Below are 23,242 nucleotides of genomic sequence, written 5' to 3' on the forward strand. Positions count from 1 at the left end.
GATGTTAAACAGTTACTATATCGTTTTGCCTTAATATGTCTTTTAGCCCTTGCTTGTATAGCTGGCACCAGCCCCTCGGCCACTTTGTAGAGCATCACGAGGTGGTTGATATTACGCCGTTCTTGGAGCGATGGTAATTCTACATGTAGAAAGTTGTTTTAACATTTTGGTAACGCCTGCCTTCTTTACTCAGACGTTACTCAGGTTACAACGTTATCATCATTGAAAAGTGGCATTTCGACACATTAGTCTGTGCACACAGCCATTTGATATGCAAATTGTGGGGTACATACTTGTAAAACGAATGATATCCGTCCGACCTCGTTGAGTCCATGTACGAGCCTGGGCTTACGCACGTGCATGCTTAAGTCGAAATATTACAGTAGAATCGAAATGTCGAAAAATTAAAACCGATAAAAACGCATTAAAAGACCTTGCCATAAGTCAAACCATCGTTATCATTATTATACAAAAATCAATCTGTTGTGACCGAATGACATTATTACAGTATAATTCACCGGTATTGTCGTTCAGTTTAAACAATAATTTTATTTACACGCAGATCTAGGTGTAAATTATCCTCCAAAATGTATATACGACGTTCCATTTGGAACTTTTAAAGGGTGTAGGGGACAAGCCTTCGTCCTGGTCCTTAGCCATGGTAAGTATACTCACAATACGTCCATGCATGCCCCTGTAGTCGGTAGTACACTACATGACAATACTATTAAGTAAAATCAAAGCGCTGAAGGCGCTGAAGTTGTTCGCTGTTGTCGTCCTTGATTAGCTTGTGCGCATTGCACAGGCTAATCAGAGTGCACAGGCTAATCTTATTTGACGTGCATTAAGCCCCGTTTTCCCTGAAAGCAGCCAATATGTACAGATTTTAATGATAAACACTAGACTTGCCAATGTCGACTTACAAGCTGGTATATAAACTCACTGATAGAGCAGAATCATTTGTCGTCTGCTGCCATTGTGTACACACCGGTCTTACTGACAATAACGTAGTGACGTCACCATCTATGTATAGAATGGTCTGCTGCAGACAGGCAGCGGTAATCGTCCCTTGCAGAGTGAGTTGTGGTTCTTACCGTACTTAAGGCTTCTAAGCACATACTGATTTGCAAAACTCGGTCAGCAGCTGGAGCGTGCTCGTCGCGACCGAGGCCAGGAGCCGCCTGCAGAAGATTGATTCTCACGGTTTGATCTTCTGCGGATGGCTCAGCAAATCCAGCTGAGTCCGTCACCCTCGAGCCGGACGTCTTCTTCACTGCTGAGACTGCTGTCTTCTCCAGGATGCAGCGGATCTGACCAACCCGCTGTTTATCGTCGAGAGCTCGCCTGTTCGTACCGGTCCAGAGGTCCCGTCTGTAGAGGGACGGGTACGGCGGGACAGCAGGACCACCAGTGGAAGGACATACGGGACGGACTCGGGGCTCCTTCGGGAGGGAACCCATGAACATCGAGGGTGTGGCTTTAAAGAGGGACCCCGGGGCGGCGGTACCTAGTGCGCTCAACGCGCTGGGGAAACCGTCTCGGGGATGAAGACGACAGCCGGTGACAGCGAGAGGGGCCATAAAGGCAGAGCGGTGCTTGCACTCCCTTGACGGAGGCGTCCAGACAAGAATTTATCTGGAGATTGTCCCCCCTGAAACATCACAGGGGCAGGTCGATACCAAATGTAGTCGTGAAGACGCGGGAACGACCTGTAAATAAACTACAACAACACACACGCTGATTTGCAAAATATGCTCTGTAAATTTAGCTGTCCGCTAACGCGACCAAATAATAATATACTGACACTTCTCACTCAGAATGTTTTAGACAATTTGCAAACACTTTTCAAATACCTGCACATATTTAAACGCATATGCTAAGCTGTTTGCGACTGCACTTTTTACCAACATATCCCGAACCATTACTATTTCAGCATCCACCATATAGCATAAAACAAGCATACTACTAGTGTAACTGACGGAAATATAGTATTTAAACCTTTTATTACCCAACCCTTTTTATAAGCATGAATATTAAATCTTAGAAAAAAGTGATCAGCTGTGGGTTCAAGCTTTTCTAAAATAAAGCTTGTTTCCCTGTCGGACTACCAATTTTTGAAATGACTCGCCCAAGCCCGCGCCAAGGCTAGTCAGTATTGGGAGATCTTTAATTGTAAACATAGGACAGTGCACGCGTTATACGAATCAGTAAATCTTATTTTTAACGCTGACATCATTGTGGAAGTGACTTAGTGGAATTTCTGTTGTGAATTCCATTATGTTTTAGGTGATTGCTTAGGTAAGGTTTTACAATACATTTTTATCTATTTCATTGTAAATTTTATTAATATTAATATTATGACTTATAATTACAATATTATTAAGTTTAACTTGACGATTCTCTTTTTTAACGATTAAATTGATTTTAACTTTGAAATCGAAAGTTGAATGGACAATTCATGTATCACACAAAGAGTTAAAAAACAGTCCTTAAAAAGGTGATATTTATTAATTATATGTGGTAAGATTGAAACCAAATACTCATAATGACATATGATTGTAATGTTTAGAATAACATTATCGCGTTGAAAGACACAAAAGCTGAAATTTTATCGTTGGCTTATTCATGCCAGTTAGAAAAACCCACAAACATTTTAATACGTTACTCGTTAGGAGTAATACCGTTATTGGAAAAACCGTACTTAACGACATGACGTTGAAACAACATTAAGCTAGCTTATGAAACGATGCTTGGAACTGGTATGGACACGAAGTTTTTGAACGAAATAAAGACAAGAAGGCTACACATGCCAATGGGCGCTCACATTAGATCTAAAAACGAACCCTAAAAACGAAACTGATTGAATCAGGTATAGTGTTCACATGCTTTCCTTTTATGAAAACTTCAACATTCAGTTTTCAACTGGTCAGAACCAGTTTTATTCAGAGACGATATATCATAGGCATATATGTTATTATCAAGATTTTTTTGAAGATTATGTGGCTTCTATAGTTTAGTAAAAGTTTAACATTCCCAACCCCCACCACCAATGACAAACAGACCATTTTGGATCAGTCGAGATTTCGTTGGATCAGATTAATTTAGAGCAAAACTTTGACTTCTACAATGATCATAAGGATATTGTCTTGTAAAGAAAACGGCCCCATCCACGACATCCATGTTTTGCAACGGCTCGGTACCATTATAAACTTAGCCGAATGGTATATCATAAGAACAAACGTTCTAAGCAAGTTTAATGATGATTGGGTTAAACAACCAGGACATCTAGAGCGTCCACCATGTTTCCGTATTGCCTTATAAAGAAAGTGCCCAGCACCCCATGAAGGCAATATTTGTATCAGACCAGAAAACGTTTTATACATTGTATGCATGTATACATTCCAAATTTAACGCTGTTAGCAGGTCTTGTTCACTTTAAGTGGTAGCGTGAGCATAAGTTATAACCAAACTGCAATATATTGCGTGTTACTTATTGCACGATAAGCTTGAATATTATGTCTCGTCTACGATTAAACGATCTGATCATTGTAATTGAAAAAAAGCATAGCGATGAGGACTCTCCGTAATATATGATCGAGTTATTCACATTTTTCAAAACATAATAGCACTCTCATACAGACTATGTGCATTACCAATCTTGTCGCGTATAATCTGGGCTGAATTTTTCAAACACGTGATCTCGAAAATTGAGGTCTTTCATCGAATAATGTCAATATTAAGTGCGTTTAATGAGTAGAACTCGTGTTTAACAAATCTTTATTGAACTAGACTAATCTAGCACGTGCAATAGTTTACAATCAAATGAAAATATAAAATCTGCGATAATGTCATTAATACATTCAAACAAATGTCTTTGATGAATATCGGAATCTCATTGGTAGACTAAACGGGACAGCTGTAAATCAAACAACACCATCGAATTACTGAAATGTTGTAACATTGATCAACAGCGTCAATTATTTGAGATGATATAATAGGTTGTTATCCCACATTTCCAGAAACCGGAGTTGAGGGGGCAGCTTAAGAAAACTGTTGGACATGCCTTCTAATCAACCCAACCAAACGTATACAAACACCAAAGGCAAGTAGATAATGTCAAAAAGTCTCAAATAGAAATGAATATGTACCCACAGCTTTTTAGCTCACCTGATTGCTCAGGTGAGCTTTTGTGATCGGTCTTTGTCCGTCGTACGTCCGTCCGTCGTCCACATTTGGTTTGTAAACACTCTAGAGGTCACATTTCTTGTCCGATCTTCATGAAACTTGGTCAAAAGATTTGTCCCAATGATGCCTCGACCAAGTTCGAAACTGGGTCATGCTGGGTTAAAAACTAGTTCACTAGGTAAAAAAAAGAAAAACATTGTAAACACTGTAGAAGTCACATTTCATGCCCAATCTTAATGTTACTTTGTCAAAATGTTTGTCTTTACGATATGTTTGTTGAGTTCAAAAGTTGTTCCATTCCGTTGAAAAACATGGCCGCCAGTGGGCGGGGCAGTTTTCCTTATTTGGCTATAGAGAAACCTTGTAAACACTCTAGAGGCCACATTTCTTGTTCGATCTTCATGAAACTTTGTCCCAATGATACAACGATCGAGTTTGAAACTGGGTCATGCTGATTCAAAAACTAGGTCACTAGGTCAAAAAAAGAAAAACATTGTCAACACTGTGAGAGTCACATTTCATGCCCAATCTTCGTGTAACATTGTCAAAATGTTTGTCTTAATGATATGTTGGTTGAGTTCAAAAGTGGGACCGGTTTGTTGAAAAACATGTCCGCCAGTGGGCGGGGTAGTTTTTCTTATTTGGCTATAGAGAAACATTGTTAACACTCTAGAGGCCACATTTCTTGTCCGATCTTCATGGTCAGAGGATTTGTCACAATAATACCTCGATCGAGTTCGAAACTGGGTCATGCTGGGTCAAAAACTAGGTCACTAGGTTTAAAAAAAACAAAAACATTGTACACACTGTAGAAGTCACATTTCATGCCCAATCTTCATGTAACTTTATCAAAATGTTTGTCTTAATGATATGTTGGTTGAGTTCAAAAGTAGTTCCGGTCCGTTGAAAAACATGGCCGCCAGTGGGCGGGGCAGTTTTCCATATTTGGCTATAGAGAAACCTTGTGAACACTCTACAAGTCAACATTTTTGTCCGTTCATCTTGAAACTTGGTCAAACCATTGGTTTTATTGATATCTCGGACGAGTTTGAAAATGACCCAGATCGGTGAAAATACATGGCCATCAGGAGGGGCAGTTTTCTCTATATGTATATAGGGAAAACATGTGAAAACTCTAAAAGTCACATTTTTGGTCCAATCTTCATGAAATTTGGTCAGAACATTTGTTTTATAGAAACGTGAGTTAAGTTCGAAAATGGTTCCGGTCCGTTGAAAAACATGGCTGCCTGGGGGACGGGGCAGTTTTCGTAATATTTATATAGTATAAAAGGCTTGTGAACAGTCAAGAAGTCACATTTTTTGCCCAATCATCATGAAACTTGGTCAAACATTTGTTTTATTGATATCTCGGACTAACTCGAAAATGCTCCAGATTGGTAAAAAAACATGGCCGCCAGTGGGTGGGGCAGTTTTCTCTTTATGTATATTGTAAAAACATGTGAACACTCTGGAAGTCACATAATTGCCCAATTTTCAAGAAATTGGTCAGAACATTTGTTTCCTAGATACGAGAATTGACTTCGAAAATGGTTCCGGTCCGTTGAAAAACATGGCTGCAAGGAGGGTGGCACATTTTCCTTATATTAATAAAGTAAAAAAGCTTGTGAACACTCTAGAAGTCACATTTTTTGCCCAATCATCATGAAATTTGGTGAAAATATTGGTTATTTTTATTATCTCATTAGTTCGAAAATGGTCCAGATCGGTCTAAAAACATGGCCGCCAGGGGGTGGGGAAGTTTTCCTTTTATGACTATAGAGAAACCTTGTGAACACACTAGAAGTCACATTTTTTGTCTAATCATCATGAAACTTAGTAAAGACATTAGTTTTATTGATATCTCGGACAAGTTGGACAATGGCTCAGATCGGTGAGAAAAACACACCTTTTAGCTCACCATATTGCTCAGGTGAGGTTCTAGGATCGGTCTTTGTCCGACGTCTGTCCGTCCGTCCACATTTGGTTAGTAAACACTCTAGCATTCACATTTCTCAAGCATTCTTTATCAAAAATGGTGAGAAGCTATATGGGAACAAGATCTCAGTCAAGTAATGAGCAAACTCGCATAATAAATGCCAGAATTATTGCCCTGAGATTGTCAAAATTGTCAGTATATTATTAAAAAAATCATTGTCAACACTCTAGAGGTCACAAGTTTATTTCAGATTTTATGAATCTTGGTCATAATATTTATTTTTGTAAGCAAAGTGTGATGTTTGGTCATGCGGGGTCAAACTAAAGGTCAGCAGGTCAAATCTTACAAAAACATTGTAAACACTCCATAAGCCAGAGTTTTGGATCAATAATGATGAAACTTGACAAGGATGTTTGTCTGGACAATATCTAGGAAGTTCGACGTATGGTAATGTGGGGACAAAATCTAGGTCATGGGTCTTATCTTACATAAACCTTGTAAACACACTAGAGGCCATAGTTTTGGTCCAATAATGAAGATACTTGACTAGGATGTTTTTCTTGATAATATCTAGGCAAAGTTTGACATTTGGTCATGTGGGGTCAAAATCTTGGTCACGAGGTTCAAATCTTACAAAAACCTTGTAAACACATGTAGAGTTAGCATTACTTGCAAATATTTGCATTGTAAAAACCCATGCAAATGGGCAGTACTCAATCAGAATAATTCATATGCTCACACCGCAAAAGTAAACAGAAGGGAACCAATCTAATATGCTCTAGAGTACTGAATTTTCAACCAAGCAATGAACAAGGCCTTGTAAAAAAGGTGAGCGAACTAGGGCCATCTTGGCCATCTTGTTTATTTATATGAGTTGCATCGTGCAATATTTACTAAAATGCGTGATTATTTTTAAAGAAAACCACAGACTTTCACCAAAATCACATAGTTTGAGTTTAATTACACATGTATAAGTGCATTTATTAGATATACACGCAGATGTCATTTTTGTTGTAACATTGATATTGATATTCCGTAAAATAAGGCAGACAAAGAAATGCTCAAAATACAAAACAATGTGTGTGTATGCGTGTATGTCTTATTAGCTTATCCTGTTTTTTAGATAATCACTCGCGTCAGTTTGGAGATGTCATTACAAATGAAATCGGTAATTTACCTGAAAGCTCTCTCAGCGCATGCTCTTTCAATGCATGTCGTGTTGATAAATACGTCTTGGACACCATGCCATTGGAGCTGAAAGTAGCTAATATAGACGTTCTTATTCTATACCACGAAAACGATAGACAAAGTGCTGCCGATTTCAGAGACCACCTTGTCAATGATATTCAGCTGAAAGATAGGGAAAAGGTTCGTGCTCTTTTGTACGATGAAGGTGAACTAATTGCTTTAAATATCAGAAAAATTGGGCAACTGAGTGATGCAATTAACAGAAGCACATACGTTTTCATCTACCTTACAAAAGAATTCGTAAAGGATAAGTGGATGGAGTTTACCAGCGAAGTTTGTTTAATGGAAGCCATTGAAAATCCTGACAAGCAGTGGTGCGTTGTTCCAGTCTTCACTGAAAAACGCAATGGAACATTTAAAATCCCTACAGGACTCAACATACTAAACGGATTGAATTATTATAATAAGGACCAGTACTATTTAAAACAAGTAACATGTTTGATTGAGTCACGGATTCAAAGCAGAAAGAATGCCGATGTTAAATTAATAAACATGCAGAAAGTATGGATATCAAACCAAGAAAAAAACACATCTGCATCGTATTCCGAAACAAATAATGAATTGTCAGATTTCAAATTCAGCAAACCATGTAAGACTCAAGACAAAATGTGCTTTAGTAACGAAGACCTCACCCTTCTGACCGACGCTCCTCCAAATGTTAATGAATGCTTTGGTAAGAACGAACCTGAAACTGAATGGACCGAACATAATAATTCGGAACTCCGTGTTTCCTCAATAAGCACTTTACATTGTGACATGGCAATGTCTTCACCAATGCCAAAGAGGTCAGATTCGACAAATCTTCCAACAATTTGTGATAAGCAAAGCTATGGGCGCAGTGCAGCTGAGCAGAAGCGAACATATGCAGATGCAGATCATCTCGAGGCAGGAAACATGAATGACTTTACTGATGAAGTTAGTCCACACAGTCCTCCAAGTCGGTATTTCGATCAAGCAGCTGAACATTTTGAGCCACACTCTAAATCCGAATTTAAGGACCAGCGAAAGAAAGGTAATATAGATTGCATGTAAATGCGAGTTTAAGTGTGTGGATTTATTAGCGATTATGCATGGACTGATTAGATGTGTTTACGCAAAGAGAGAAATAAACGTTGTTCATATGTACTAAAATATGGACTTAAAACAGAATGTTGTCATATAAAAAGGAAATGACGAGTCCATGCTGTTTACTTTATAGTATGTATACTAGTGTGTTAAAGTTTAATTTGAGTTTAACGGTCTTTCAGGCAAGAAAAGGGAAACGATGAAGACTGATGACAGTTTGTATCAGCCACTTACCATGATATCGTTTGATGAAAGCGGAAGATCGATCTCCGTTTGTTTAGGGACAGCAAATGGTGGAGAAAATCAAACACAAAGCCATATAGTGAACACACTTGGACATGAACAGTCCCGATCAGTTGGAGGTCAGTATTGCGGTAAAACTTATACAAATGATGCAGCGCGGGAAGCGGCGTTAATACCACAGTTTGAAACACTGTTGCACTCCGATGATATTGGCTCGTATTCGGGGTCAGGAAATCAATCAAAACCCTGTCCAGATAACGTCGCTGAAAACTTGCTACCACAAACAACTACTGATGTCAATCAGAACGAATACTTGAACAAACAAGGTAATTGCGTTTAATGTGCAGCTTACTTATTGATTAATAACGGCAACATAGATACGTTCGAGATACATTTCGTTGTACATTTATGTATCATGCTAGGTCTACGTAAATCGGAATATAATATTCATGTGTAGCACATAATCAAGAAATCCATATTTTATATTGATCAAAAAGCATAATCGTTTAGAGTACTCATAACATTTTGAGTTCATTAAATGTTACGAGCATGCTTATTTGTTATTAATTCAACCCTGATGTTTTAACTTTTTTATAATGTACAGATGCACTACCATTACTAAGCGACTTTGAAATTGGACCTGAATTACATAATACAGAAAATGATAGACACCCACGCAGACATGAACCAATTTATTGCGTACATGAATCTGAGAAAATCAACAGACAGGCAGCAGGAGGATCGTCACCTATTGTCCACTATCATAAAACTGTAAGAGCTTTTTTCAATTAACAATCCGGTTGCCAATATTTTAGGATGTCGTACCTGATATTACCATACTTATTTCATTATTATTGGTGTTGTCGTTTTTGTAGGTCATCAACATACACAGAGCAACAAACATTCAAATCGGAGATCAGAATAAGATACTAGAAGCTAATGATAGCGACGATGAATGTAACAGCAATTACAAAGAATCACAGAAACATGAAGTCACTGAAGAAGAAATGCATCAAAGTGATAATCGAAACGGCGAACTCCTAAATAAAAGGTAACATTTAATTCATTTTTTTGAGGACAAGACACGTAGTCGGTTCACTGTTCAATATTATTTTGCATTGAGAGGATATCGTTAATCAACAGCATTATCAATCCGATCTTTATTATCTTTAAAATACAATTATCGCACAGTGTTATTCAACATCTTTTGCTAAGAATATTCAAATAGGAATGCTATTATTAAGTTAACAAGACTTATATGTTTTCAACTTATACAGGGAATTAGAGGTTGGACTAGACAAAATCCATGACGCTGATGACGACCATATGAATTCCTCTTTAAAAACTGTCCCGGCTTTGGATGCACAACTCTTTACGGACAACGTATGTAAGGATGAAGCTGATGCTAACAGAGCAGTGAGAGGTAGCAGTTTTATTGATACTTCAGTGAAAGAAGATTGTAACCTACACACAGAAGATACAACACAGGTGAATGGAATACCGATATCTTTGTGGTCTAAAGATAACAAGATATATATACTTGGTTTGGTTTAAAGTATGTCAACATTTATACATGTTTAGTTAGAATTCGAAAATAAAAAAGATAATTGGTTTCATATATATATATATTTATATTATTATTATTGATATATATTGATATGGTTTTATTGTCAGAATTGTCAGGATGGAGCAAGCGAACAAAGTGAACACTTGCGCAGATTTGCCATTCGAGCAGAGCATGTGAATCCGAGCAGTAAAAAGCATTTTGAAACGATAACACCAGTGCAAGACCAAAGCTACGTATGCGACACCGGAAACTTGAATAGTGTCGTTGCTCTTAAAAATATCGACTATGGTAAACGTCTAAGAAAGTTTGGAATGCTAGTTTGTGTCATCGTGCTTACTGCTGGTAGCATACTTTTATAGAATAAGGTTGCCAACGTGCCGGCTATTTGGAATGCAAATAATGTCAAACAACAAAAACAATTAAATGAGTGGATTGTCACTGACATTTGATTGTGTTATGCATAGACTATTTTGTATATACATAGACTGTATTGTGTATTCTTGTTTTCGTGAAGATGAAGAGTTAATTGTGAGCTTTAGTATATCAAAAGCATACTTATTCGGCTAATCTTTTGAAAACATGTACATTACCAGTCCGCGGTATTCATATTGTAATATAGTCGTTTTGTTTAATTTTATTACTTCACTTACTTCGAGTCGTGCAGACAAATGTGTATAGATTTATTACTAGATTTGTTCAAGTTGCCAGTACCACGTGATTTTTTCGGCTATGTGTGGGACTATTGGTTGTCAACAAAGTATCGCTTCAGGTAACGTTTTTGATAATTTCTTCATTAATTCAAAACCATTTACAAAAAAACAAAGACGAGTGCCCGGTCATTGTCAAAATACACAACTTTGTTAAGTTTGCGCACAATTAATTACGTATATTTTCCGAAAAGTGCAACGGCGTGTTTGAAAACACACGAAGTGAAATGCTATGTGTGGTATATTTTTTATTCAATCAACAAAAACGTTAATTATAACATTGTCGAAGGCTTAAAAAATAGGGCGGGCATTGTAATTCTTCATAGAGAAGCTACATACAATGTATGTTTGCGCAAATACATCTGATTCGGAATGTGTGTATTAAAATGTAATAATGCTATGTGTGGGACACATTTTTGGAATGCTATGTGTGGTATACAAGAATTTGCCCGTAAGTAGTGCATTTAATCTGAACACAGTTTTGTAAGAATCTTGATCAGTCTGTACTGAAAATATATCAAATTAAACAAATGTTACATGATGGAATACTGAAGTAATGGTGTAATGTTTAAACAATTTTTGTTTAACTGAACATACATTTTAAATAAAACACACTGTATAATTTATATCCAATCAATTGTCTTTTTTAACAAACATGTTATGTTGAAATATAATATTTTCTTTTTTTTACTTATTGTCTTAAAATAAATATCACGATTGATATTTCTGCCAGATTATTAAATTTGGTCCAGTTTTTGTTGTAAATGAATGATACAGAAAGTAAAAACACTTGCTTTGAAATGGGTTTTACTTCTGTTGTTTTTCAGACTTGACAAGGATAAGTCGAAGGATTTGTAACGCTTTTAAGGTGCGAAGCTGTGTAAGAATTACAGGAACACCATCAAACCACACGGAAGGTGTTATGCGGCAAGTTAATTATCTAAAACACAGTGACAGAGACAGGGACGCAGCTTCATTCTGTGATGTTCACGGAAAGCATTTTCAACTTACTATGTAAACATACCATTTGATATGTATTTTGGCATAATCAAAACAAAGTGTTTGTATTAATATGTGTGTATATATATGGGGTTTGTATCTATGTTATTACTGAAATTGATTTGATGAATATAAAATCTGATTATGTATGTTAATAAAACAGTTGTTTCATAACAAATAACAATATAAACCCTATGATGCTTGTTTGTCGTCTATTAAGTTTCCCATTTCATCCCCGTATGAATATCTTAAGTATATCAAAATAAACACTGCATTAAAATAACATTACTTTATAACCAGCATGCACATGTTACAATAGAAATTAAAACACCAAATACATAAAGTACATCAGTATTCACAAAGTAATTGTAATCAGTCAATTTATGAATTTGCTAATATTGCTTCACAAACATATACATGCTCCAATTAACACGTAACAAATTATCATCGCCAAAATTTCTTGACTTGGGGGTTTATTATACCAACAAACATATTGAATTTTTTTAATACTTCATGAACTCAATTTCAAATGAAATCTGAATAACTGAAGATGTTTCATGATAATACTCATTTGCCCCGGTCATGAAAGGGGGCTGAAAGATCTTGTTGCTACTGCACCAAGTAATAAACATTAAATGTTGTTAAATTTGTTGAATTGTCAAATTGTTATTTAATGTTTACTTTGATTGATTTCTTTCACTGCAATACTGGCACCATCTGGTAATAAAAACAAACAGTCTTTTAAACTTGTGAACATTTACTTTCTATGACAACTTTTCATTGATCAATATATCAGTACGTCTCTTCAAGGTGCTTCCAAAAATACTTTAGTCTCCCTGAAAAGAACAAAATACAGATGAAATAAACTGTAAAACTTACTTTTTGTAGTTTTGTTACAATTATATTCACATGACACTTTGCACAAACAATCCTTACGATTTTGTGTATTAAACAAGTGCATTAGTTGGCAGTAACAATTCACTGAAAATTCAAAATTTTGCAACAATCAATTTTATGGAAACTCACAAGATAAGGTTTGCCGCAACAGAAATATTTTCCTGTCCGTGCGTGGGTGGCTTTGTGTTTGTAGATCCCCGACTGTGTTTTGACCTCTCTACCACACTGTTCGCAAACAAATGGCATTCTACAAGTAAACAAAATATGAATATAAATTATCGACATTCATGATAATTTTGAGTAACATGAACGTCGTGATTATCATATTTTAGGCGCGCAAAACAGTACCAACAATGTTTTATTGACCATTTTTGTTATTTAGAAAGACTTAAAATATTATTGACGTTTATGTCAATCTTTCGATTCTCTAGTTTAGTTTGTATACCACACATAGCATTTCAAAAATGTGTCCCACACATAGCATTATTGCATTTTAATACACACACTCCGAATAAGATGTATTTGCGCAAATATACAATGCATGTAGCTTCTCGGTGAAAAATTACAATGTCCGCCCTATTTTTTAATCTTCGACAATATTATAATGAACGTTTCTGTTGATTGAATAAATAAATATACCACACATAGCATTACACTTCATGTGTTTCCGAACACGCGGTTGCACTTTTGGAAAAAAAAATACGTAATTAATTTTGCGCAAACTTAACAAATTTGTGTATTTTGACAATGACCAGGCACTCGTCTTTGTTTTTTTTAATGGTTTTGAATTAATGAATAAAATATCAAAAACGTTACCTAAAGCGATACTTTGTTGACAACCGATAGTCCCACACATAGCCTAAACAGTCACGTGGTACAGGCACCTTGTTGTTGTATGATAAACATTCTACCAGAGGGGGTAATCACGTGACGATCAGAAAAAAGTCAAACTGGCGACGTCCGTGCCGTAACATGTCTTTTTCGCCGTTTTTTATACCCTTTATTTCTTTTGTTAAATGTGTAAATGCCGGTAAATTACCAGCCATATAAGTAAGAAAGCGTTTATTTCGTATTAATATTCGCTTTATATCTCGACATTACTCGCTTCGAAATTTCGAAGCGAGTAAAGTCGATATATATAGCGAATATTAATATGAAATAAACGCTTATCACTCTCTTGCTGACATGGCTGGAAATTGAGTAGCGTTTAAAAAAATAATAAAGGTTATAAAACGGCGAAAATACCTGTCTCGGCATGGATGTCGCCATCTTCACTATCACATGATTACCCCCTCTTACTATGCAACAACCAATGTAACGCTCGATTGGTCATTGTTAAGGCTCGGTTATTACTTAAATGTTTTCACTAAATAATATCATAGCCACACGCTAACCACCTGTGATGGCAGTTATTGTATGTGAGGGCATGGAACGACAACTCTGCGTGGAGATTGGTGGTAGTTATTGTATGTGAGGGCATGGAATGACAATACTGCGTGGAGATTGATGGCAGTTATTGTATGTGAGGGCATGGGACGCCAACTCTGCGTGTAGATTGATGGCAGTTATTGCATGTGAGGGCATGGAACGACAACTCTGCGTGGAGATTGATGTCAGTTATTGTATGTGAAGGCATGGAACGACAACTCTGCGTGGAGATTAATGGCAGTTATTGTATGTGAAGGCATGGAACGACAACTCTGCATGGAGATTGATGACAGTTATTTATGCAAGCGAACAACTAATAACATAAACTTGATTATGGATAAAGATGCAAAATATCACTTCTGACCCCGCATTGTATGAGAAAATTTGCACGCACTTTTCAGGCGCCTGCATATTTCAACGCATATGCTCTGCCTATTGTATATATTTAATTTGTTGTGAAGCTACTTGAACTCTTACATATGGGTCGCGTGCAAATGATTATAAAGCCATCTGGACGTGTTTGTTATTGAACGTGTAGTACTTGTATATTAACAATATCAAATGAATTATGTTAAGAAATGTAAATGCAAGTAGCCTTAAAATGTATCTTAATGTTGACTTGCTAAAATAAACAACAAAACATGGTTATAATTACTATGATGGATACATAATAGGTGTGCGATTGTGCGTACATATCTTCCGAGCCGGATTAAGCTGTTTTAGGGCCCAAGGCGCAACATGTTAAGGGAACCCTTCCCTCAGGTCCCATTCTATATGTTGTAACGATATATATATATATATATATATATATATATATATATATATATATATATATATATATATATATATATATATATATATATATATATATATATATATATATATATATATATATATATATACCGGTATAGCAAAACAAGTTAAATAATGTATAACTATTTTATTAACTGAACTTAACACACACGTTACATGTAACAGATTCCAGCCAATAAGTCTCTTACGAGACACTTCAGCTGGCCAAAGTCATGGACCAGCTTTGTGAAGTCTTGTTTTTGACTTGACATTCAATAGACAGTAGCCCCAATGTTGTCAACCTTTCCTGACTCATGGTGTTCCTCATATAGTATTTAACGCGTTATAATGTTGAAAATGACCTCTCACCTTGACAGTTATAAACTGGAATTATTAAGTATATTCGTGAAGCGATGGCAACGTTTGGAAAAGTGTTCTGTAGTTGACCTCCATCTAACTTCAGCATTTCACTCACGTGGGTGATTGTTTGTCTTGGTACGCTTCTAAGATGATTTTTAACTGAACGAACTCGTAAACAAAAGACGCATCAATGTCATCTGGATAAGACTCCACTTGATGCGTTGAACATTTCCGTAGATAATCCAAGGTGAAACAGCGAGATATCCTTGTGGCTCGTGTCAGTAATCCGATACGTCTGACAGTGAAATATGCTATAGTTTAGTTAAGTTATCTGTCTGTAGACATATCAAGTGCGTGAACAAAAGTGTGCAAGTCATAAACATATGATAAATTGAGCTTGAAAACCGTGACACGGTATTAACAACATATGGAAGCCAGTGATTGGCTACGCTACTATTGGATATAGATCAAAGGCCCCCCACCGACCTGTTACTAGTAAAGCTTGTAAACAAAACTCACACAAAAAACAGCAGTTCGCAATACTTATTTTTAACGCTGACTTCATTGTGGAAGTGACGCAATGGAATTGCCATTGAAAACTCCATAGCTAGGGAGTAGGGTGAAATATATCACTTAGGTAAGATTATAAATACATGATATGTCTATTTTTTGGCATATTTAATTAAAAGTATTATTTATCATAACAATATGGTTCATTTAAACTTCACGCATATTTATTTTTTGTTCATGCTACGGATTAAATTGATTTTTAACTTCAAAATAATCGAAAGTATAAATGGGCAATAAATGTATCAAACAAAGAGTTGAAAAACATTAATTTGATATAAGAGAATATATTAATTATTTGTGGTTAGATTGAAAACGTACACAGTGGCATATGATTGTTATGTGTAAAATAACTTTTTCTCGTTCAAAGATACATACTGTAAATATGACATTATATCGTTGTTTTTTTATAAGGAGAGTTGGAAAACCCCACATTCAATACGTTAGTTGGGATCCCATAATTGGAAACATGGAAATGTCGAATGTTTGTTTTTTATTGTTTACTATATGATATTACTTTAATACGACCTTAGCCAGGTTATAAGACAATTATTTGTACACGTATGTAGGCAAATGCTTGGTTAAACTAATGTATATACATGTATGGTGCATGTAACTCGTTTTTTGTTGTTTTCTCCGAAATTCGATTTATAAAAAATATCAGGCATATTCCCCAACCAAAAGTTAAAAAAAAAATTGCGTCATGTGATAATGAAAGACAAGAGGGCCACCAATGCAATGGGTGCTCACCGAGCACCTAAGAAACTAAACTGATCGAAGCAAGTGTTGGGTCTACCAGCTTTCACTTTAGGAAAACTAACGCAATCCATTGCGGCCATTTTTTGCAATGGACCCGGAACCATTAAAAAAAAATAAAGCCAAGATATCATAGGAAAAGATGTTTTAGCAAGTTCCATGAAGGTTGTGCTATCATGTGTATTCTAGAGTGTAGACAACGTTTCTCTAAAGTCATTTAAGAAAAATTGCATCCACACCTGACAAACAGACCAGAACAATTTTCGAGATTTCGTTGGCTCATAGCGGGGCAGAACTGTTACTTTTAGATTGATCACGAGGACTATAGTCGTATTTTAAAAAACGGAACCACCCCTGGCCTCCATGTCTTTCAACGGTCGGAACCCTATAAAATTTAGCCGAACGAGATATTACAAGAACAAACGTTTTAAGTAAGTTGCATGATGACTGTACAAAAAACCTGGGACATCTAGAGTGTCCATGTAGCAATATAAGGAAACTGACCACCCACCACATGAAGACAGTTTTGTAACAGACCAGAACAATTTGAAGGCATGCAAGAATGAATTCCTAAAAGAATTGAATACAGAAAAAACAATTAAGGCTCTCCGAAACATAGTGGAGTAATTGACATTTGTTAAAACACTACACACACGGTCAATTTACATTACATTAAGATCTTGTCGTGCTTGATATGGCCGCATAATAATGAAGTGCGCTGAATAAGTAAACCTCGTTTTAAATAACATCCGCATCGGTCTAGCCCATAAAATGATTTACAGTGAACCTCAAATATCAGAACTGCAAGTATGTCCTTAATAAATTGACATAAATGTCTTATAAATATCGACTTTTATTTCATCATTGGAAGACTTACTAAGTCAGTTGTGACACAAACAAACATCATTAAAATACTGCAATTGTAACATTAATAAAAAGCTTCCATTATTAGAGAAGAAACTTGTCGTGATACCTGTCTTTCAGAAACCAAAGCTGGGAGGACAGCTAAGGCAAACGGTTGAAAATGCTTCCTGATCAACCCAACCAAACGTATGCTGCCACAAAATGCAAGTAGCTGGTGTCAAAAAGACTTATCTAGAAACTAACACGTATCGACAAGGTTTTATGTTAAAGGATTTGTGTCTATGCCATTTTGCTAAATTTGAAATATTGTTTATAAATAACGACAATGACTTTAACCAAAGACATATATTTTGAGTTTAAACTGTCAGTTGTACATGTACATGTAATTCCGTTTTTTATAATTCGTGATAATTCGTAAAATTTGGCTTACAACGGAATGCTCAAAATAGTTAAGAATATCTTATATGTGTGCATGTCTCAATTACCCATCATGCCTTTTAGGTAATGACTCGTGTCAGTCTGGAGCTGGAAATTCAAAAGAAATTGTGCATTCAGCAGAAAGCTCTCTCAGCGTGTGTTCTTTCAACGAACGTCATGTTGATAAGCACGTCTGGGACTCCATGCCACCGGAACTGAAAGTAGCGTATATAGATGTTTTAATTCTGTACCACGAAAATGATCAACAGAATGCTGCAGAATTCAGAGACCACCTTGTCAATGATATTCAGCTGAAACATAGGGAAAAGGTTCGTGCTCTTTTGTACGATGAAGGTGAACTAATTGCTTTAAATAACAGAAAAATTGGGCAACTGAGTGATGCAATGAACAGAAGCACATACGTTTTCATCTACCTTACAAAAGAATTCGTAAAGGATAAGTGGATGGAGTTTACCAGCGAAGTTTTTTTAATGGAAGCCATTGAAAATCCTGACAAGCAGTGGTGCGTTGTTCCAGTCTTCACTGAAAAACGCAATGGAACATTTAAAATCCCTACAGGACTCAACATACTTAACGGATTGAATTATTACAATAAGGATCAGTACTATTTAAAACAAGTAACATGTTTGATTGAGTCACGGATTCAAAGCAGAAAGAAAGCCGATGTTAAGTTAATAAACATGCAGAAAGTATGGATATCAAACCAAGAAAAAACCACATCTGCATCGTATTCCGAAACAAATAATGAATTGTCAGATTTCAAATCCAGCAAACCATGTAAGACTCAAGACAAAATGTGCTATAGTAACGAAGACCTCACCCTTCTGACCGACACTCCTCCAAATGTTAATGAATGCTTTGGTAAGAACGAACCTGAAACTGAATGGACTGAACATAATAATTCGGAACTCCGTGTTTCCACAATAAGCACTTTACATTGTGACATGGCAATGTCTTCACCAATGCCAAAGAGGTCGGATTCGACAAATCTTCCAACAATTTGTGATAAGCAAAGCTATGGGCGCAGTACTGCTGAGCAGAAGCGAACAAATGCAGATGCATATCATCTCGAGGCAGGAAACATGAATGACTTTACTGATGAAGTTCGTCCACACAGCCCTCCAAGTCGGTATTCCGATCAAGCAGCTGAACATTTTGAGCCACACTCTAAATCCGAATTTAAGGACCAGCGAAATAAAGGTAATATAGATTGCATGTAAATGCGAGTTTAAGTGTGTGGATTTATTAGCGAATATGCATGGACTGATTTGATGTGTTTACGCAAAGAGAGAAATAAACGTTGTTCATGTGTACTAAAATATGGACTTAAAACAGAATATTGTCATATAAAAAGGAAAAGACGAGTCCGTGCTGTTTACTTTATTGTATGTATACTATCGCGTTAAAGTTTAATTTGAGTGTAACGGTCTTTCAGGCAAGAAAAGGGAAACGATGAAGACTGATGACAGTTTGTATCAGCCACTTACCATGATATCGTTTGATGAAAGCGGAAGATCGATCTCCGTTTGTTTAGGGACAGCAAATGGTGGAGAAAATCAAACACAAAGCCTTATAGTGAACACACTTGGACATGAACAGTCCCGATCAGTTGGAGGTCAGTATTGCGGTCAAACTTATACAAATGATGCAGCGCGGGAAGCGGCGTTAATACCACAGTTTGAAACACTATTGCACTCCGGTGATATTGGCTCGTATTCGGGTTCAGGAAATCAATCAAAACCCTGTCCAGATAACATCGCTGAAAACGTGCTACCACAAACAACTGATGTCAATCAGAACGAATACTTGAACATACAAGGTAATTGCGTTTAATGTTCAGCTAACTTATTGATTAATAACGGCAACATAGATACGTTCGAGATACATTTCGTTGTACATTTATGTATCATGCTAGGTCAACGTAAATCGGAATATAATATTCATGTGTAGCACATAATCAAGAAATCCTTATTTTATATTGATCAAAATGCATAATCGTTTAGAGTACTCTTAACATTTTGAGTTCATTAAATGTTGCTAGCATGCGTATTTGTTATTAATTCAACCCATATATTTCAACTTTTTTATAATGTACAGGTGCACTACCATTACTAAGCGACTTTGAAATTGGACCTGAATTACATAATACAGAAAATGAAAGACACCCACGCAGACATGAACCAATTTATTGCGTACATGAATCTGAGAAAATCAACAGACAGGCAGCAGAAGGATCGTCACCTATTGTCCACTATCATAAAACTGTAAGAGCAGTTTTCAATTAACAATCCGGTTGCCAATATTTTGGGATGTCGTACCTGAAATTACCATACTTATTTCATTATTATTGGTGTTGTTGTTTCTGTAGGTCATCAACATACACAGAGCAACAAACATTCAAATCGGAGATCAGAATATGATACTAGAAGCTAATGATAGTGACGATGAATGTAACAGCAATTACAAAGAATCACAGACACATGAAGTCACTGAAGAAGAAATGCATCAAAGTGATAATCGAAACGGCGAACTCCTAAGTAAAAGGTAACAACATTTAATTCATTTTTTTTAGGACAAGACACGTAGTCGGTTCACTGTTCAATATGGTTTTGCATTGAGAGGATATCGTTAATGAACAGCATTATCAATCCGATCTTTATTATCTTTAAAATACAATTATTGCACAGTGTTAGTCAACATCTTTTGCTAAGAATATTCAAATAGGAATGCTGCTATTAAGTTAACAAGACTTATATGTTTTCAACTTATACAGGGAATTAGAGGTTGGACTAGACAAAATCCATGACGCTGATGACGACCATATGAATTCCTCTTTAAAATCAGTCCCGGCTTCGGATGCACAACTCTTTACGGACAACGTATGTAAGGATGAAGCTGATGCTAACAGAGCAGTGAGAGATAGCAGTTTTATTGATACTTCAGTGAAAGAAGATTGTAACCTACAAACAGAAGATACAACACAGGTGAATGGAATACCGATATCTTTGTGGTCTAAAAATAGCAAGATATATATACTTGGTTTGGTTTAAAGTATGTCAACATTTATACATGTTTAGTTAGAATTCGAAAATAAAAAAGATAATTGGTTTCAGATATGTATATTTTTATATTATTATTATTGATATATATTGATATGGTTTTATTGTCAGAATTGTGAGGATGGAGCAAGCGAACAAAGTGAACACTTGCGCAGATTTGCCATTCGAGCAGAGCATGTGAATCCGAGCAGTAAAAAGCATTTTGAAACGATAACACCAGTGCAAGACCAAAGCTACGTATGCGACACCGGAAACTTGAATAGTGTCGTTGCTCTTGAAAATATCGACTATGGTAAACGTCTAAGAAAGTTTGGAATGCTAGTTTGTGTCATCGTGCTTACTGCTGGTAGCATACTTTTATAGAATAAGGTTGCCAACGTGCCGGCTATTTGGAATGCAAATAATGTCAAACAACAAATACAATTAAATGAGTGGATTGTCACTGACATTAGACTGTGTTATACATAAGACTGTATCATTCTCCTAGCAGAGTTGTCGTTCGTGCCTCAACAAACACGTAATGTAATGAACCGGAGTGTAAGAGAGCGAGACTGTATTTGGTATTCTTGTTTTCGTGAAGATGAAAAGTTAAGTGTTAGCTTTAATATGACAAAAGCACAATTATGGTAAATCCCTTAAAGACATGAACATAACTAATCCGTGGTATTCATATTGTCATATACTCGTTTTTTTTCTAAATATTATTACTTCACTTACTCTGTAGTCGTGCAGACACATTTGTATAGATGTATTACTGGTTGTTATATGATAAACATTCTACCAGAGGGGGTAATCACGTGACGATCAAAAGAAAGTCAAGCGTTCGACGTCCCTTTCAAAACATGTATTTTTCGCCGTTTTTTATATACGTTTTATTTCTTTTGTTAAATTTGTAAATGCCGCTTACTTTCCAGCCAGCGTTTATTTCGTATTGATATTTGCTTTATATATCGACTTTACTCGCTTCGAATTTTCTTAGCGGGCGCTGTTATTATGTGATCGCGCTAAGAAATTTCGTAATGAGTAAAGTCGAGATATAGAGCCAATATTAATATGAAATAAATGCTACCGGTAATCACTTTTTTGCTGATATGGCTGGAAATTGAGCGGCATTTAAAAAATAAAGGTTATACAACGGCGAAAAAATACCTGTCTCGGCATGGATGTCTCCATCGTGACTATCACGTGATTATGACTATGACTACGCAGACAGTAAATAACAACCGACAGATGTCACGCTCGATTGGTCATTTTCTGCTCGGGTCTTACTTAAATGTACCCCGGGTACTCTTAAGTATACGTAAATGTACTCCGATTACGGAAAATATACTAAGACGTACCCGGCAAATATAGACTGTACCCGAGTTTTATTCCCACAGAAAATACGATGTTGTGAAACGCGCTACGGAATACACAACCAAATTATCTTTCAACAAAACTTGCTTCAACATTATTTTTTCATTACGAGTTTCGAGAATATAGGGCCATTTTACAAAATATTTTTACATAAATATAAACATAATGAATTTGAAAAAAAAAACGATAACGACCAATAACTCTTAAATTCTTCAGCAAGCCGAACTTTCTACATAGTAACGAGGAAACCCTGACACAGCCACCAGGCTGACGAGTCGATGTCTGCTGCTCAAGACTATAACGCTTGAAGCAATTAAACAAAGACATCCGTTATGTTGATTGAAAGTAACTGAGGATTGTTGTAACTGGTGATCGTGAACTTGAATGTCAACCTCCTTATAATTTTCTGTGTCACTCTGGGAACCTACTTCAGTCATGACTGCTCTGCGCAACGCAATATTCGCGCGATCATCATTGCACACTTAAAGAAACAAATCAAAATATGTAATCTTCTTAAGCTTCACTTAATTTCGTGTCTTACAAAAATCATCATTTACACGAAGCATTTCTAGATCTTCTTTGTTTTTGATAGAATGAATTAGGTTGTTTTAAAACGTTATAATTATGTTTTTGCATTTGCAACACGAGAACGGAAAAGAATATGTTTATGTTTAATTATGTAATGTCGAATTCGGCTCCAATTACCAGCTGAATAAAACCAATCAAATTGTCGCTTGCAGACTTTTTTACCAATAAAAACGTTCCGAAACAAGAA

General features: G+C 36.2%; 2 protein-coding genes and 1 long non-coding RNA gene across 5 annotated transcripts; 2 read left to right on the top strand and 1 right to left on the bottom strand.

The window, feature by feature from the left end:
* Positions 1–2,154: 2,154 nt before the first annotated feature.
* Positions 2,155–14,919, top strand: LOC127874179 (uncharacterized). Of its 3 annotated transcripts, XR_008046685.1 has the most exons (9): positions 2,155–2,298; positions 4,020–4,102; positions 7,245–8,381; positions 8,617–9,003; positions 9,282–9,448; positions 9,553–9,728; positions 9,955–10,165; positions 10,352–11,013; positions 11,779–14,919. XR_008046685.1 is itself a non-coding variant. In XM_052418373.1 (8 exons), the coding sequence occupies exons 2-8, from the start codon at positions 4,060–4,062 to the stop codon at positions 10,601–10,603; spliced, it is 2,373 nt and encodes a 790-aa protein (XP_052274333.1). In that variant the 5' UTR covers positions 2,155–2,298; positions 4,020–4,059; the 3' UTR covers positions 10,604–14,919. The 3 variants fall into 3 exon arrangements, 2 of the variants coding, with proteins under 2 accessions (XP_052274333.1, XP_052274334.1); XM_052418373.1 differs by having other exon boundaries at positions 10,352–14,919; XM_052418374.1 differs by lacking the exon at positions 2,155–2,298 and adding an exon at positions 2,529–2,869 and having other exon boundaries at positions 10,352–14,919.
* On the bottom strand, positions 12,648–15,762 carry LOC127874182 (uncharacterized). Its single transcript, XR_008046686.1, has 3 exons — positions 15,437–15,762; positions 12,977–13,094; positions 12,648–12,786 (listed from the first exon to the last, which is right to left on the bottom strand). It is a non-coding gene; the product is annotated as an uncharacterized LOC127874182 (long non-coding RNA).
* Positions 15,763–15,894: 132 nt separating this feature from the next.
* On the top strand, positions 15,895–21,827 carry LOC127874181 (uncharacterized). Its single transcript, XM_052418375.1, has 8 exons — positions 15,895–16,064; positions 17,735–17,817; positions 18,116–19,252; positions 19,488–19,871; positions 20,150–20,316; positions 20,421–20,596; positions 20,826–21,036; positions 21,223–21,827. The coding sequence occupies exons 2-8, from the start codon at positions 17,775–17,777 to the stop codon at positions 21,472–21,474; spliced, it is 2,370 nt and encodes a 789-aa protein (XP_052274335.1). The 5' UTR covers positions 15,895–16,064; positions 17,735–17,774; the 3' UTR covers positions 21,475–21,827.
* The last annotated feature ends 1,415 nt before the right edge of the window (positions 21,828–23,242 follow it).

The sequence above is a fragment of the Dreissena polymorpha genome, chromosome 3 (genome assembly GCF_020536995.1).
Source record: "Dreissena polymorpha isolate Duluth1 chromosome 3, UMN_Dpol_1.0, whole genome shotgun sequence".
In the NCBI taxonomy this organism is placed as follows: Eukaryota; Metazoa; Mollusca; class Bivalvia; order Myida; family Dreissenidae; genus Dreissena; species Dreissena polymorpha.